This window comes from Ascaphus truei, chromosome 19 (genome assembly GCF_040206685.1).
Source record: "Ascaphus truei isolate aAscTru1 chromosome 19, aAscTru1.hap1, whole genome shotgun sequence".
In the NCBI taxonomy this organism is placed as follows: Eukaryota; Metazoa; Chordata; class Amphibia; order Anura; family Ascaphidae; genus Ascaphus; species Ascaphus truei.
Genome location: NC_134501.1, coordinates 33,751,868 through 33,771,023, shown reverse-complemented (window position 1 = coordinate 33,771,023; position 19,156 = coordinate 33,751,868). Strand labels below are relative to the sequence as shown.

The 19,156-nt window shown below is 48.5% G+C and overlaps 1 protein-coding gene across 1 annotated transcript in view; it reads right to left on the bottom strand.

Moving 5' to 3' along the window:
• Nucleotides 1–19,156, bottom strand: part of RIPOR1 (RHO family interacting cell polarization regulator 1) — a 114,414-nt gene that overhangs the window by 88,169 nt on the left and 7,089 nt on the right. The window contains 3 exon segments of the mRNA XM_075577107.1: nt 1,545–1,614; nt 1,617–1,696; nt 17,744–17,867. Coding sequence (XP_075433222.1) covers nt 1,545–1,614; nt 1,617–1,696; nt 17,744–17,867 — 274 coding nt within the window.

Below are 19,156 nucleotides of genomic sequence, written 5' to 3'. Positions count from 1 at the left end.
CCCCCGCATTAACGTACGCAATGGGACCGGAGCATGTATGTAAAGCGAAAATGTACTTAAAGTGAAGCACTACCTTTCCCCACTTATCGATGCATGTTCTGTACAGCAATCGTCATATACGTGCATAAGTGATGTAAATAACACATTTGTAACAGGCTCTATAGTCTCCGCGCTTGCGCACAGCTTCGGTACAGGTAGGGAGCCGGTATTGCTGTTCAGGACGTGCTGACAGGCGCATGCGCGAGCTGCCGTTTGCCTATTGGGCGATATGTACTTACTCGCGAGTGTACTTAAAGTGAGTGTCCTTAAAGCGGGGTATGCCTGTATATATTTTAAGTATTATGTATTAAAAGTTATATTTTACTCCCAGGAGTATGCATATAAGTGAATTTCTTCAGGGATACAAACACATTGTATCCCCTATTTTCCCTGATTCACTTCTATTCACGGTTGCACCTACCTGCATTGATAATTATCGATTAATAGATATTATTTTCAATATTTCAATTAGTATGATTTAGTTGATCATTCCCTAACCCCCGCACTTTCCTTTACTTTTATGTATGAAGCGCTTATTCCCATGATGTATTATGTGTTGATTATATGATTGTCAAGTGTATTACTGCTTTGAAGCGCTATGTACACCAGGGGTGCGCAAACTGGGGGGCGTGATATTTTCGGTGGGGGGGATGGAGGGGGGGGGGGGGGCGACAGTTACAGAGGCCTCGCACTTCCCCGAAGGTATTTAAATTAAATGCCGGGGACCCTGCAAGGTCTCTGTAACTTTACTTATCTTAATTTTCCAGCGACACATCGCCATGGCAATCCAGCGGCAAATGACGCTGCGGTGTCACGTGACGTCACGTTGACATCACATGACCCTGCGGCGTCATGTGCCGCCGGAGCCGAGCAGGGGTGAGTAGGGTTGCCAAGTGTCCAGTATTGAACTGGACTGTTCTGTATTTGGACACTGTCCAGTTACAAATTAGCGGTAATACTGGACATGTATGTGTCCGGTATTACCTCTATGGACACAGCGACCTGACCGGTTTAGGGGGGTCGCGGGATTTCCCTGAGCAGGGCTCTTGCAAAGGGGCTGGGCCGCTTCCTCCATTCTGATTGGCTGCATTACCCAGCAGCAGCCAACCAGGAGAAGGAGTCAGGAGCCTGGAGGTGGGACCAAGGAGAGGAGGAAACATCATGGAGCGGAGAGGGGTGTGTGTGTCTCAAGCTCTACGCACCTTTCACCATTGTGTCTAGTAGTTTTGGTAAGCCACCTGGGAACCCTAGGTGAGAGCAGACAGGGGGCGCAGGGAGAAGAGTTTGCGCACCCCTGATATATATTAATGGCACTATATAAATAACAATATACATACATACATACACGTATGGCCAGCTGAAAGGTCAGCGAGGTTACATTTATGACCGCTGGCCAGAACCTGCTGTGACGTTCCCGGTAAGAAAGTTGAGCTTTATAAGAATGATATAGGGATATTATAGGACTGAGAACCAGGAACCTTAGAAATGGTGCGAGCTGGACTCACCCCAAACCCTTCTTCAGGGCTTCGTACACCTCGTCCACTCGATCAGGCTGAGGCACCTTGGGGGGAGGGATTTGTGCGACATTGAAAACATTCTCCGGACCCTACAGCCAGACTTTCGGGAGACTGTGGGGGTGCTGAAGGCGGGGAGATGCCTATAAGAACAAGAAGAAAAAAACAGCATTACAGCTCATCCACATTTTAAAGGCGCGAGCCCCGTAGGACATGTAACACTCAGTAAATGCTTCTCCGAGCAGCAATGCTCCCATTATCTGAACAAGGGGTCCCCCAGATCTACTTACAGACACAATGGTTCCTCTGATATAAATTAGGGCCACCCCAACCAGGCAAAAAACAACCTTTGTAAAGAATTTAAATAGTATATTGGCTTCCTCAAAGTGTGTGTGTGTGTGTGTGTGTGTGTGTGTGTGTGTGTGTGTGTGTGTGTGTGTGTGTGTGTGTGTGTGTGTATACATACATATATATGTATGTCCATGTATGTATATATGTTTATATCACACACACATTTATTTGACTGCTTTTTATTTTTTTAGGGGTCACCGAGTGGGGGAGTGTTTGTTAAACAAGGGGTTTCTTAACCCTTATCAGAGTACCAATAAAGATAAGGGGAGGGGGAGAGAGGGGGCTCTGCTGGTGCAAACTCTTGCTGAACCCACAGTGACATCAGACAGAAGGAGCAGCCGGAGGCATCAACCCCCCCCCCCCCCCCCCGTCCTAAGTCTCCGCTCAGCAGGTTTACAAACCAACTTAAAAACTGATTTAAAGACACTTATAGATATCAGATTTGGGTAAAAAAAAAGCTAAATAAATCACCCAGACGTGACCCCTCAACCACATCACTGCCACGTTATTACACAAGACGTGGCCCCTTAACCACATCACTGCCACGTTATTACACAAGACGTGGCCCCTTAACCACATCACTGCCACGTTATTACACAAGACGTGGCCCTTAACCACATCACTGCCACGTTATTACACAAGACGTGGCCCCTTAACCATATTACTGCCATGTTATTCCACAAGATGTGGCCCCTTAACCATATCACTGCCATGTTATTCCACAAGACGTGGCCCCTTAACCATATCACTGCCATGTTATTCCACAAGACGTGACCCCTTAACCACATCACTGCCACGTTATTCCACAAGACATGTCCCCTCAACCACATCACTGCCACGATATTACACAAGACGTGGCCCCCTCCTAACCACATCACTGCCACGTTATTACACAAAACGTGGCCCCTTAACCATATTACTGCCATGTTATTCCACAAGACGTGGCCCCTTAACCATATCACTGCCATGTTATTCCACAAGACGTGGCCCCTTAACCATATCACTGCCATGTTATTCCACAAGACGTGGCCCCTAACCATATCACTGCCATGTTATTCCACAAGACGTGGCCCCTTAACCATATCACTGCCATGTTATTCCACAAGACGTGACCCCTTAACCACATCACTGCCACGTTATTCCACAAGACATGTCCCCTTAACCACATCACTGCCACGTTATTCCACAAGACGTGGCCCCTTAACCACATCACTGCCATGTTATTGCACAGGACGTGGCCCTTTAACCACATCACTGCCACGTTATTACACAGGACGTGGCCCCTTAACCACATCACTGCCATGTTATTCCACAAGACGTGGCCCCTTAACCACATCACTGCCACGTTATTACACAGGACGTGGCCCCTTAACCACATCACTGCCACAAGACGTGACCCCTTAACCACATCACGGCCATGTTATTCCACAAGACGTGGCTCCTTAACCACATCACTGCCACGTTATTACACAAGACGTGGCCCCTTAACCACATCACTGCCATGTTATTCCACAAGACGTGGCAAGATACAGATAAGACAGGTGCTTAAAAGGAAACATTTGCCATTAAATAAAAGAATCCACAACCTCTCCTGGGGGTCATTAGCTGTGACGTTCAGCGGGGGGGGGGGGAGAGCTGGGACAACTGTCCGGATCCCCAGCTCTCCCCAGTTGCCGCGGGGCGTCTCAGTGCTGCCGGGCCTCCCCCTCGGAGACGGCCAGTCCAGCCCAAACTTCAACATTCGCTCGTACCGACGCAACATCGGCGGCCTGAGATGTGGATGCTGCGCAGGGAGGGGGGGGGGGAGAACATATTGAGAGAGGGGGGGGTAACTGAGGGGGGGGGGTAACTGAGTGCAGAGGGGGGGAGGGGGGTAACTGAGTGCAGAGGGGGGGAGGGGGGTAACTGAGTGCAGAGGCGGGGCAGGGGGGTAACTGAGTGCAGAGGGGGGGAGGGGGGTAACTGAGTGCAGAGGCGGGGCAGGGGGGTAACTGAGTGCAGAGGGGGGGAGGGGGGTAACTGAGTGCAGAGGGGGGGAGGGGGGGTAACTGAGTGCAGAGGGGGGGGGGGGTAACTGAGTGCAGGACACGATCTGCCCATTGAGGAAACTGAAGACTCCCCCCCCCTTTTTGGTGCCCTGGCCCCGGAGAAATTCACCCGGTCGCCCATGTGGGGTGTGGGGTGTGGGGTGGCACCTTTAAGAAACCCAGACTGACTGCAATCTCCCGAGGGCGCCGGGTTTGGGTGGGAGTCAGATCCCTGAGCACACGGCACCCACACGTGGCTCGGGTTGCTATTAAACGTGATGTCAGCAGTGGGAGAGGAACCTGCTGCTTATGTACACCTGACTAATGTGCTAATAATTACAGCGTCCCGCGCAGAAGGGTGGCCACTCGCACCCGGGAACACCCGACTTCCAGGGAGGGGGCACGGAAACGCCAATCATCGTTAGGAAGTTATAGGGCAGATTTAACCCCTTCACTGCCAGTGGCATGCAGAGCCGTTCACAGCTGCCTCCTTTGGCAGTGCAGGGGTTAATGTAGCCCTATTTATAATTGCTGATGGTTAATGCCAGAACTTCATGCTTCTTAAGTGCGGCACACATTTACTAACACACTGATACAGTATATAAAGCCCTAACACACACCGTATATATATCAGTGTGTCTTGCAATATTAACACAAAGATACACACAGACCCACACCTGCATATATACTGTTATATAGATACACATAGACCCACACCTGCATATATACTGTTATATAAATACACACAGACCCACACCTGTATATATACTGTTATACAGATACACACAGACCCACACCTGCATATATACTGTTATATAAATACACACAGACCCACACCTGTATATATACTGTTATATAGATACACACAGACCCACACCTGTATATATACAGTTATATAGATACACACAGACACACACCTGCATATATACTGTTATATAAATACACACAGACCCACACCTGTATATATACTGTTATATAGATACACACAGATCCACACCTGTATATATATACTGTTATATAGACACACAGACTCACACCTGTATATATACTGTTATATAGATACACAGACTCACACCTGTATATATATACTGTTATATAGATACACACAGAGCCACACACCTGTATATATACTGTTATACAGATACACACAGATCCACACCTGTATATATATATATATACTGTTATATAGATACACACAGATCCACACCTGTGTATATACTGTTATATAGATATATATACTGTTATATAGATACACACAGCCTCCCACACCTGTATATATACTGTTATATAGATACACAGACCCACACCTGTATATATATATACTGTTATATAGATACACACAGACCCACACAAGCATATATATTGTTATCTAGATATACACAGACCCACACCTGCATATATACTGTTATATAAATACACACAGACCCACACCTGTATATATACTGTTATATAGATACACACAGACCCACACCTGCATATATACTGTTATATAAATACACACAGACCCACACCTGTATATATACTGTTATATAAATACACACAGACCCACACCTGTATATATACTGTTATATAGATACACACAGACCCACACCTGCATATATACAGTTATATAGATACACACAGACACACACCTGTATATATACTGTTATATAGATACACACAGCCTCCCACACCTGTATATATACTGTTATATAGATACACAGACCCACACCTGTATATATATATACTGTTATATAGATACACACAGACCCACACAAGCATATATATTGTTATCTAGATATACACAGACCCACACCTGCATATATACTGTTATATAAATACACACAGACCCACACCTGTATATATACTGTTATATAGATACACACAGACCCACACCTGCATATATACTGTTATATAAATACACACAGACCCACACCTGTATATATACTGTTATATAAATACACACAGACCCACACCTGTATATATACTGTTATATAGATACACACAGACCCACACCTGCATATATACTGTTACTGTATATGAGATCTGACTCCAAAAGACTATTCATGGTCCCAAGGTTCAACAAAGTATCCGGACGTTCCTCCTTCTCGTACCGTGCACCCCAAAACTGGAACAACCTACCAGAGTCTCTCACATCCACCACCAGTTTAAGTTCTTTCAAATCTAAGGCTGTCTCACATTTTAATCTGGTCTGTAACTGTTTCATACGCTCATAATATATATTTTCTTTAACTGTGCATGCAATGTCTTGTATATAATGTATACCCTGTTCATTTATGTAACTGTACTTGTAACCATGTATTATTTGTTTTACTCTGTGCCCAGGACATACTTGAAAACGAGAGGTAACTCTCAATGTATTACTTCCTGGTAAAATATTTTATAAATAAATAAATAAATATAAATACACACAGACCCACACCTGTATATATACTGTTATATAGATACACACAGACCCACACCTGTATATATACAGTTATATAGATACACACAGACACACACCTGTATATATACTGTTATATAGATACACACAGACTCATACCTGTATATATACTGTTATATAGATACACACAGAGCCACACACCTGTATATATACTGTTATATAGATACACACAGATCCACACCTGTATATATATACTGTTATATAGATACACACAGACCCACACCTGTATATATACTGTTATATAGATACACAGACTCACACCTGTATATATACTGTTATATAGAAACACACAGAGCCACACACCTGTATATATACTGTTATACAGATACACACAGATCCACACCTGTGTATATACTGTTATATAGATATATATACTGTTATATAGATACACACAGCCTCCCACACCTGTATATATACTGTTATATAGATACACAGACCCACACCTGTATATATATATACTGTTATATAGATACACACAGACCCACACAAGCATATATATTGTTATCTAGATATACACAGCTGCACACCTGAGACATCTTTAATCCTGTCTTCAACTTACCTTTTGCTGTGTTAGTATTTTAATACTTTCAGCTGCTAACACCTGGGTGTGAGAACGGTCTCATTACAAGTAACATTTCTCTTCTGTGCCTCACATGTGCTAACTGAGCTATGTCTGGGCAGAACTTAACTGGGTCAGGGGACTTCTTAGGTCTATCGATGTAAACACATTGGGAAAGCAGCATCCCATCTTTAACGTGGCCCTTCCCATCTTTAACGTGGCCCTTTCCCATCTTTAACGTGGCCCTTTTTTTAAGTGGCATACTGTACTGTGTGGAGTTAAACAGGAGCGAAACAAGTGGACAACAGAACATCTATTGGTCCTGGATCCTGAATTTGAACTGCGCTGGAAAGGAGGATCGTTTCTATCACAGACTTAAGGCTGCGGTCCCACTGCGCACAAGCACCGCCTCCCAATCTCTCCGGGACAAGTCCAAGCGTCGGCGCGCATTTAGCAGCCGCGCTGTACTGCAAGTTTTCCCACATACAAAAAAATTGTATGTGGAACGTGAGACGGAGGCGTGGCCACGCCCTGCCGGCAGTTCAGCCAATGAGGGCGAACCAGCCGTGTGAGGTCATGGCCACGCCCCCGCAAAAAAACTCACCACACCCCCTGCCGTCGCAATCTCCCTGGAGACCGCAGATCGCGGTTTGCGCTGTGCACGCGCCACCCCTCCCCCCCCCCCGCGCCTGGCGCGCGTGTCACAGTGATGACTAGGACCGCAGCCTAAGACGACACAGCGCTCTTCCCTCTATAGCAGGGGAGCTCAACTCAAGTCTTTAAGCCCCCCAACAGGCCAGGTTTTCAGAATATACCAGCTTTCCAACAAGTTCCTCTCTGTGCAGGACTTCTCTCACTCTCTGCTCCTCTTTGCTATAACTGAGACCTGGCTCACTCAGTGTGACTCTGCTCTGGAAGCTGCCCTCTTTCTCCCACACTCCGAGCCCTGATGGCAGAGGTGGAGGCGTGGGGCTGCTCCTCTCCTTCTCCCACACTCCGAGCCCTGATGGCAGGTGTGGAGGCGTGGGGCTGCCCTCTCTTTCTCCCACACTCCGAGCCCTGATGGCAGGGGTGGAGGCGTGGGGCTGCTCCTCTCCTCTTTCTGCCGTTACCGAATCCTTCCTCTTCCTCCCTCTCATTTCCTTCCATTGAGGCTCACACTTTCCAGATGTTCTCCTCTCCCTGTCCATGTGGCGGTCATCTATCGCCCACCTACCTCTACTCATCCCCCCTCGGTCTTTCTCACTTTGAATCCTGGCTCTCTTTCTTTGTCTCCTCAGACTTTTCTCCTCTCTCTAACCTCTTCTTCTGTCTTTCACCAATGGACTGCAGCCAGCATCCACAAGGATGGCCACTACCTGGACCTCATGATCACAAAAAAAGTCTCTCTCTTTCCTCTCTGTAACCACCATCTCATCTCATTTTTTTCTCTCTCGCACATCTCCCATTCTCCACCTCATTTCGTTCCATTAACCTCCCGGCTCTTGATTCCACTTTACGCTCCTCCCTCTCCTCCAGACTCTGACAACCTAGTCAGGAACTACAACTCTGCCCTCTCCTCCTCTCTCGATTTACATCCCCCTTTATCCATCCCTCTCGCCCTTCTAAGGCCCGGGCCATAGAGGGGTGAGGAGAGCGGATGCGCGCTAACGCTGAGGCTTGCCTGCTTAAGTCAGCGCGATTCCACGGACTTGCAGGCGAGCCAGCGTGCGCAAAGGGAGCCGGGGGGAGGTGGTTGGAGGCGGGCAGTGACGTCGCTGGGCCAATCGCCCGCGACGCACTGACGTCAATGTCACGGCGCCATGACGTTGACGCTGCTTAAGGCTGATTGGATGTTTTCAGCCGACAGCGCGCTGAAAACAGCTTGGCGCTCGGCTGAAAACTCCAAAGCCTCCGCACGTCTGCGGACACTCGCGTGAGCCCCCTCTCAAGGCATCCTCATTGTGGATGCAGGGGCTCAGCACGGAGCGTCCGCACGCCTCAGCGCTGCTTGTCCTTCTATGGACGCAGCCTAACCCCAGACCCTGGCTAAACTGCCATACCCGCATGCTGTGTTCTGCACTCGCTCCTCTGAACGCCTCTGGGGGAAATCTCACACTCTCGCAGACTTTTTTCATTACAAATTTGTCCAATTCTGTTCCAACTCTGCCCTCTCAGGTTAAACAAACCTACTTTTCTTCACTAATCAACACGCACAAGTCTAACACACAATGACTCTTCTCTGTCTTTGACTCTCTACTCAAACCATCCTCAGCTGCCTCTTCTTCCTCCATCTCACCTCAGGACTTTGCTAACTATTTCAAGACAAAGGTGGATTCTATTCGGCAAGACAACCCCTCTGTATCCTCATATTCTACACCGCTTCCTAACTCTCCTCCTGCCTATCTTGACTCCTTTTCCTCTGTCACAGAGGAGGATGTGTCGTTGATGATCTCCTCTTCTCCCTCTACCATGTGCCCTCTTGACTCCATTCCCTCCCATCTCCTCAAATCTCCTGCGCCTACTCTAATCTCCACATATATGTTCAACTCCTCCCCCTACTCTGCAACCTTTCCCTCCTCCTTCAAACATGTAAGTTATACCATTACTCAAAACAGCAAGCTTGACCTTACCTGTCTCTAATTATAGCCCTGTATCTCTTCTGCATTTTGCCTCTAAACTCCTTGAACGTCTTGTATTCTCTCGCTTGCTCCATTTTCTCACACCTATTCTCTCCTAGATCCTGTACAATCTGGCTTATGCACTGCTCACTCCACTGAAACAGCCCTCACTAATATAACTAATGACCTCCATGCTACCAAAGATAAAAGATCACTACACTTTGCTCATATTGCTCGACTTCTCTGCAGCCTTTGATACTGTGGACCACCCTCTCCTCCTTTGCCATACTCTTGGTATCCATAACAAAGCTGTATCCTGGATCTCCTCTTACCTCCCCCATCGTACTTTTAGTGTCTCTTCTGCCAACATCACCTCCTCCTCTGTCGATCTCTCTCTACCCCAGGGCTCTGTCCTGGGACCTCTCCTTTTTCACACTTGCTCTCCAGGTGACCTTTACACATCTCTTAAGTTCAAATATCACCTCTATGCTGATGACTCCCAAATTTACTTTTCAATCCCTGACCTTACACCTGCTATACAGACCAAAGTTTCTGAATGTCTCTCTGCTATATCATCCTGGATGGCCCTCCGCTGACTTAAACTTAACATGTAAAAAAACAGAGTTCCTCCTACTTCCTCCCAAACCTGGCCCTACTGCCCCCTTCTACATAACAGCTGGCAGCACTATCATACACCTAGTATCACAAGCACGCCGCCTAGGGTCACACTCGACTCCTCCATCACATTCACAATGTAGCAAAAGGAAGTGATCTCCCGGGGGGGGGGGGGAGGCGGTGCACTGCGTTCCAATGGAAGGAAATGGGTGACAGAGTCTGGATCACTGTCTCCTAAATTCCTCCTTTGGCTTCTGATCAAATCCTAACACACAAAATTCTCCTCACTTTTAAGGCTGAGGACCCGCTGCGGACGGCCACCTGCGCAGACCACCAGCCCCTTACCTCCCGTCCGTCCCCGCTGCCTCCTTCCGGCGAGGCTCACTACGCGCTGTGACGCGTCAGCCGGCAGGGGATGCAAGAGGATTGCGATCCCGAGTGGTGACGCATCACGTGGTGCGCTGGTGAGCCTGTCAGCGACGGGGGCTGGAGGGTCAGATCTTCCCCCACCTTCAAAAAGGTAGGGGGTGGGGGGGAAGTGTGTGTATGCATGTGTGTATGTGTTGTGTGTGTTGTATGTGTGTGGGGGGGGGGGGGTGACACGAAAGACGAAAGGACCGACAGGGGACGACGACAGCACGGAGAGCGAGCAGCAGAGGGCATGTGTAGGGGTTCACTGCACCCTCTTGCAGCCCGGGAGACCCCCGCTGCAGCCCTTCGCTCAAACCACGCCCCTCCCCCCCCCCTCCAGCTCCCACTCCCTACAGACCGCAGGAAGCTGTCAATTGCCTCTCAACGCGCCGCCTGCATGACTGAGGCCTTGGCCTAAGGCTGCGGACCCGCTGCCGCTGAGCACGCTAATGCTTGGAGAGCGGTGATGTCACCAGTTCTCCAAGCATACGCGATCGCTGTCCTGCAACATTTTTAGAGCAGGAGCGGGGGGCGTGGCTACTACGGGAGGGGGCGTGTTATTGGCTTTATAGGGGCTGTCTGTGTTTCTGTGTATATCTCTCTCGTTCCCCCCCCCCCCCCCCCCGCGCTCCCTCTCCCGGCCATCCTCCCTCTCTCCCCCCCCATCCCTCTCTCTCCCTTCCCCCCCACCACCACACAGCAGCACTCCGTTTGCCCCCCCTCAGTCCGTTTGCCCCCCTCTTTCCATTTCTCTGCTGAATTCAGTGTTTGTGGTGTGTGTGTGTGTGTGTGTGTGTGTGTGTATGTGTGTGTCACTGTGGGTGTCACTGTGTGTGTGTGTGTGTCACTGTGTGTGTGTGTGTGTCACTGTGTGTGTGTGTGTGTCACTGTGTGTGTGTGTGTGTCACTGTGTGTGTGTGTGTGTCAGTGTGTGTGTGTGTGTGTGTGTGTGTGTGTGTGTGTGTGTCAGTGTGTGTGTGTCAGTGTGTGTGTGTGTGTGTGTGTGTGTGTATGTGTATGTGTGTGTCACTGTGTGTGTCACTGTGTGTGTGTGTGTGTGTCACTGTGTGTGTGTGTCACTGTGTGTGTGTGTGTGTCAGTGTGTGTGTGTGTGTGTGTGTGTGTGTGTGTGTGTGTGTCAGTGTGTGTGTGTGTGTGTGTGTGTCAGTGTGTGTGTGTGTGTGTGTGTGTGTGTCAGTGTGTGTGTGTGTGTGTGTGTGTGTGTGTGTGTGTGTGTCAGTGTGTGTGTGTGTGTGTGTGTGTGTGTGTGTGTGTGTGTGTGTGTGTGTGTGACAGTAAAACACGCCCTCTCACTTCCCATTTGTCAGAGCAGGGCCATGTGACCCTGCTCTCAGCACGAAAGTATCTCTCCCTTGTCTCCCCAAGCACAACGCTTGAGAGAGCGTGTGTGCACGCGCATGAGCACGCAAGCACAGCGGGAGAGGGGATGTGCTGATCCACATTAAAGAAGGTAAACGCGCCAAGCGCATAGCGAGCTCAGCGCCAGCGGGGACTTCTGCTCCTCCTTATAGCTCAGCCCTACTTTCTCACTACGCACCATCCCGACTCTTGCGTTCTGCTCAAGGCTGTCTTCTCTCTGCCCCCTTTGTATCTAAAGCCATCTCCCACCTTAAACCTTTCTCACTGACTGCCCCACACCTCTGGAATGCCCTTCCCCTCAATACCCGACTAGTACCCTCTCTATCCACCTTTAAGACCCATCTTAAAAACACACCTCTTCAACGATGCATATGGGTAGCTCCGTGGCTGATACTATACACCTGGTGATATACTGTTAGGCAGCGGCCATAATAAATGCGTGCGCGCGCGTGTTGGCGCAGCGTCACGCTCGCCTGCAGCAGGAGAGATTTCGGTCCTGCAGGCAGAGGCGACGGGGAGGTGAGTCGGGGGCGTGGCCGTGATGTCACGGAGCTGGTTCGCCCTCATTGGGTGAACCACTCACGTGACCCGGCTGTTGCGCGGCAAAAATCAAACTTGTTCGTCTCGCCATGCATTGGTCGCCTTGCCGCTCACGCGCACTATGCACATAAACATTGGCGGGCATTGGTTTGTTTTCAGCGCGAGCGACGTCTCCTGCACTATAAACTTAGAAGTTTATCAGCATTATAAACCTTGGGCTTCTTTGCCTATATGGGTGCTACCTATATGGGTGCTACCTATATGGGTGCTACGTATATGGGTGCTACGCTGTGTTACAGCTTCTTACCATCACACCTTAAACACTGCACAAAGAAACCAGCAAGGTTTGGACAGCTCGTTGTACTAATCTTTTTATATATGAAGAACCCCCAAGTCAGTCCACTCACTACAAGGTTTAACAACCTACATCTACTTTTCTCCAGAACCAGTACGGCTACCAGAACTTTGAACTAAAAGCTGTACCTACTAGACAAAATAATTCAGCACCAAGTGGCTTGGCTCAATTATAAAGCAGTTTTAATGAGCCACAATATCAGCCATTTTAAGTCCCCAGAGAAAACTTTAAAAATGGTTTTAAACCAATAACTCATGACAGAACCAGCTTACTGTATACCCCTAAGAAACATGTGATCACGGTGGAAGAGACGGCAGTAAGGAGAAATAGTATAAACACAATATTTTCTGGCATTTTAATTGTACAATAGGAGACGATATATTTTGGAACATTGTCTTTTTGCTCTGCATTTGGACGCCTCTTAAGATATCGTAACTACATTTTGCATAATGGTTCCTGAGATCAAGGAGCAGTTTTTTTGTCTATGTTTGGAGACAATCCACAAATTGCATCACTGATGCAATCGACTGCTAAAACTCTGACTCAGGCCCTCATTCTCTCCCGTCATGATTACTGTAACCTCCTGCTGTCCGGCCTTCCTGCCTCTCACCTGTCTCCCCTACAATCTATCCTTAACGCTGCTGCCAGAATCACTCTACTCTTTCCTAGATCTGTCTCAGCGTCTCAACTCATGAAATTCCTCTCCTGGCTTCCGATCAAATCCCGCATCTCACACTCCATTCTTCTCCTCACTTTTAAAGCTTTACACTCTTCTGCCCCTCCTTACATCTCAGCCCTAATTTCTCGTTATGCACCATCCCGACTCTTGCGTTCTTCTCAAGGATGTCTTCTTTCTACCCCCTTTGTATCTAAAGCCCTCTCCCGCCTTAAACCTTTCTCACTGACTGCCCCACACCTCTGGAATGCCCTTCCCCTCAATACCCGACTAGCACCCTCTCTATCCACCTTTAAGACCCACCTTAAGGCCTCGGGCACGGTGCCTCGGGCCGCGCTGATCCGCTTTCCTGCTCTGCCTCGCCTGCTCAAACTGGAGCTTTTTTGTGTCCTGGCAGGCGAGGCAGTAAGCGCGCTTTGGGGGCGGGGCGAAGGCGAGGCGGAACGGAGGCGAGGCTAGTCCCTCGCTCCCATTGGATGTGAGCGGTCACGTGACCGCTCCGCCGCTCCCCTGAGCGGCAAATTTTAAATTTGCCTGTCTCTCCAAAATATCTGAGCCTCCGGAAGCGTGCGGAAGCGGCTGCTAAAGCCGCGCTGATGACAGATGCAGGGGGTAAGTGCATCTGCTCAGCACGGCGCAGCACGGCTCACCGTACTATGTCCCAGGCCTAAGACACACTTGCTTAAAGAAGCATATGAATAGCACTGTGGATATTCTGAACACGATACATAAAGCTTGGCCCCCTGCAGACGCACTTACCAGAATTCCCTCCTACTGTCTCTGTACGTTCTCCCTACCTACCAATTAGATTGTAAGCTCCTCGGGGCAGGGACTCCTCTTCCTTAATGTTACTTTTATGTCTAAAGCCCTTATTCCCATGATCTGTTATTTATATTATCTGTTAATTATTTGATTACCACGTGTATTACTACTGTGAAGCGCTATGTACATTAATGGCGCTATATAAATAAAGACATACAATACAATACTGATGACATCACAAGTGACATGATCCAAGCAGACATCCCCCCAGCTCCCACTTAATCTTGGTGTAGCCAGGTCCCCCTCTGCTCTGCGCCCCCCCCCCCCCTTGTTACCTCCGCTGCCGGGAGCCAAGCAGCAGGCCCGCGGCACTTCTGGAGGGTGGGGCCGTGCAGGGAGCGCTCCGGTGCTTTGGAGGTCCCCGGTGGCTCCCGTGCAGGGCGCCGCCATCTTGCTCGAGTTCTCGCATGCGCAGTGGAACTCCGGTGGCCCTGAGGTTAGGTTAGGTTAGGGACCTTGCCCCATTAGTGACATTGTCAGTTAGGGACACAGCGGACGCTGCGCTCCCCGAGAAGAGGCCTGGGCTCAAGCCTACGCCACATAAAGATAAGGACTATCTCCAGGGTGGGATCACCCCTGGCGGACCCTCGTGCTAGGAACGGCAGGATATCACAGACGGGAGCACTGAGCGGCGGATCCTTATTGAAGTTGTCTGCAGGCCCGAGTGCTGCAGGTACCTTCATAAGTGCACCAACAATACACCTTCTATATACTCTCACATAGTGGCAGCGCTGATCACGGGACAAAGGGGTTATACTGTGGACACGGTGGTGGGTACCAGGGTTACACTCATAAGTAGAGTGCAGGACACTTGGGACTTCCGTGCATGGTGTGGAGTTACTCCCAGGGGGAGTAGTGTTACAGAGTGACACAGTTACTGTTGCGGATACGTGTGTAATGTGTTATGGTTATTCTGCATATATAGTAAACTGGTTATATATATCTTTCGGTGTATATACTTATTGTGTATGTGCGTTCTGTGTAGGCCACCTTCTACACTCCTAGAATCCTGCACAGGTGGAGGCGCTGTAATTAGATCGTTCCAGAGGATTCACCCCAGGCTCTCACTAGCGGAGGCTCAGACCTCCTGTGAGCCTGACAGGTATACTGCACCACACCTGGTAACATATAGGTTCCCCCTCACATACACTCTATATGCGATTGGGTGGGGGAATACCCGTTACATTGGTCACTCTGAAAAACCAATTTGCAACATCAGCAAAAATACAGGAGCAGCCAACGTCCAGGAGCGCAAGCTCGCTGTCTGGGACGAGTGCGCAATGTCCCACACACAGGCATTAGAGGCTCTCGATCGAACACTTCAGGACCTCAGAGGCAATGAGAGTATTATGGGCGGGGGTCTGGTGGTTTTAGCCGGGGATCTCGCATTAAGAAATTAAAGAATTAAAATGATCCTTTTATAAATCTCAGTATTTTTTGGTTACTTCGATTCCCCAGCACCGCTGGGGACTTTCAGCTGGTGGTTTATATTCCGGGGTTCTTCCTCCCTAGGGGGAGCAGTCGCTCATTTTACTTTGGGCAATGACAGCAGTGTGTGATTGAGGAAACACAGCTGTGGAAAAATAATGCACAATGTGTCACATTAGGAGGGGGAGAAGGGGTTAATTGGTAATGATCAACCAGTCTCTGTAGAAGTCATTCACAAATCCAGCATCTGCTCGGGGTGATATCCCTGTAACTGAAGTCTCTGGGGAAGAAGATATCCACAGGAGGCAGGTGGATAGGAATGATGCCGGACACAAGACCAGGGGGGTAGAAAGGAGACAGCACGGAGCAGAAGACAGCGATCAAAACCAAGATATACGGAGAAGTGGGGGAGGTTTTATTGAGAGTGCAATTAATGTGTTATTTTCTGCCTACAAAGCACTGCCATGTACAGCACTTTCCATCCTAATTATACAAACAATGTACAAGAGCACTAGATATTAAAGCCAACATTGGGAGAGGAAAGTCTGCCAACAGAAATACCAGCCCTACCAGTCTGTCCACCAGCCAACGCTGCCGTCATTAAACAAGCATGAAATATTCTATCGGTGCATCGGAAAACCAGCACCGGGGCCTGATGCAGATGCTGGCGGATACCCAAATATCCTGCCCTAGCTATGGATATGTACAGTGTATGTATAAAAGCATCTATCAGATCTGCTCTTCATATGTAATAATAATAATAACAATAATAACAATAACAACAATTTCATACGGTGCTTTTCTCCCAACGGGACTGAAAGCGCTTGAAAATTACAGTATAGCGTGAGAGTATACGCAGCGCTGCACATAGAATTTTTACAGACAGACCCTGCCCCGCAGAGCTTACACTCTATGATTTTGGTGCCTGAGGCACAGGGAGATAAAGTGACTTGCCCAAGGTCACAAGGAGCCCACACCGGGAATTGAACCAGGTTCCCCCGATCAGTGTTCTCGGAGTCCGTGCCTTTACTCACTGCGCCATTCCTTGTGCAGAAAGATTACTAGTTACCAGCGCTTTTAGATCATTGGTGAGACCTCAGCTAGAATACGGTGGTCAGTTCTAAAGACCCCCATGTCCACAAGGAGATAAATAAAGTAGGGTTTAAAAAATGGTGCGTGGCACACATTATAAAACCCCATATTCAGGAGGAAAGACTGAGAGACCTTAATATGGGCAGCGGGAAAGGCGGGATACGGCTGGAGAAAGAGAAAGAAATGCTAGGATGAGAGGTCATGCCCTGAGGCTGCAGGGTGGCAGGCTGAGGAGAAATGAGAGGAAGTACCTCTTCAGGGAAAGGGTAGTGGGCTTGTGGAATAGCCTCCCAGCAGAGGTGGTAGAGGCTCAGTGGTCATTGGCCGGAAACTCGGCCACATTGGACTATATAGAACCAGCCCGCGATACAGTCAGGGAATGAAAACAAATGTTTGGGGACGGACACAAGGCTACCGTAGATATATATATATATGCACAGGCAGGCCATGTGCTTCTGTTTGTATGCCAGCACGCCATCAGCTGCACCAATCGGCTGAAGGTTCCGAGCTGTAACTAATGAGGGTAGGAGAAAGGCAGCAGAACTCGGCCCTGTGGGCACATACTGCCTGACCCGGTGACGTTCCAGAGTATGAGAATCCGTACACAGTGTGTGATACATAGATGCAGGTAACTGTATAGAGCAAGGGAGGCCAACTCCAGTCCTCAAGGGCAGGGCAGCTTTTCAGCATATCCCTGGTTCAGCACAGGTGGCTCAGTCAAAGACTGAGCCACTGATTGAGCCACCTGTGCTGAAGCAGGAACTGCTTGAGCCACCAGTGCTGAGGCAGGGACCAATTCAGCTACATATACTAAAGCAGGGACTGATTTTGCGGAAGCTGGGATATCCTGAAAACCTGCCTCCCGGTTATAGAGGGACAGGAGGAACGTACCTTGTCTTTTCGTAGGTTGAGTGGACTCCGCCAAACGACTGGCTTCTAGTGACTGCAGCTGAGATGACCCTCCTCTGAGGTCGCACGGAGAGCGACATGGTGGAACGGGCCCTCGGAGAGCTCCCTGCGAATACAACGAGAGAGAAGCGTGAGGTTTTCCCACAACTGCATCAACAAAATCCTCATGTACGGCAGCTTCCCACTGCCAAGCCAGAGCCACTGCATCGGGACGAAGCGTTCAAAAGAGATTCCCCTGAACGGGTTTCCGGCTTTGCACTTTCCGCAGCCTAGGCTTGGCAGTCCATTTAGTCAAATAAGTTTATTAGCTTTGCCTATTTAGGTTAATAATCCCAAGTACGAAAAGTTTCATAAGAAATAATTGTGATGTATGGGAAAAGTAATGAAAATATAATACAACTGCAAAGTTGACACGGGCTGCGTTATTGACCAATTTCAATTTTAAAAAAATCACCAGAGAGAGGCCATCTTTAATATGCCCAGTGAAGTTTTTTTTTATTATTAATAATAATATTTCGCCAAAAGAGAAAACTATTCAATGGTTTTCTCAAAAAGACCTAAAGCTGACTGAAAACAGGAAGATAGTTAAAAATACAGTTCCGAAAAAAATCAACACATCGTAGGAAAGAATGGCCAATTGCCAGGCAACCAATGTAAACACGGGAGAGAAATCGCCAACGCAAAACGTGCATCGGGTGAAAAACACAGAAATAACTGGAACAACAAAGGTAGAATGCAGAGAAACGCGTAGGGCACAGATCAGATGCAGGGAAACGCATGGGGAACAGATCAGATGCAGGGAAACGCACGGGGAACAGATCAGATGCAGGGAAACGCACGGGGAACAGATCAGATGCAGGGAAACGCACGGGGAACAGATCAGATGCAGGGAAACGCGTAGGGAACAGATCAGATGCAGGGAAACGCGTAGGGAACAGATCAGAGGCAGGGAAACGCGTAGGGAACAGATCAGATGCAGGGAAACGCGTAGGGAACAGATCAGATGCAGGGAAACGCGTAGGGAACAGATCAAATGCAGGGAAACAGGTTGTTTGCCATCGAGCGTTTTAGATTTCATATGTTGGTTTACCATGTAGTGATACAGGTAAACATGTTAATAAAACACAGCACGTTCACATCACGGGAAGGAGCGATCCATGTTGAATGACATTATTCAATGTATGCAGTTATCCAATATTCCAACTCTGTCCATGAAATGTCTGTGAAGTGACTGTATAACCCTGTCCTTTCAATGTAACCAGGTATAGTTATAACTCTGTGCCCAGGACACACTGGGAAACGAGAGGTAACTCTCACTGTATTACTTCCTGGGAAAACATTTGGTAAATAAACAAACAAATAAATTATTGTACCAACAAACCCTCAAAATAATTT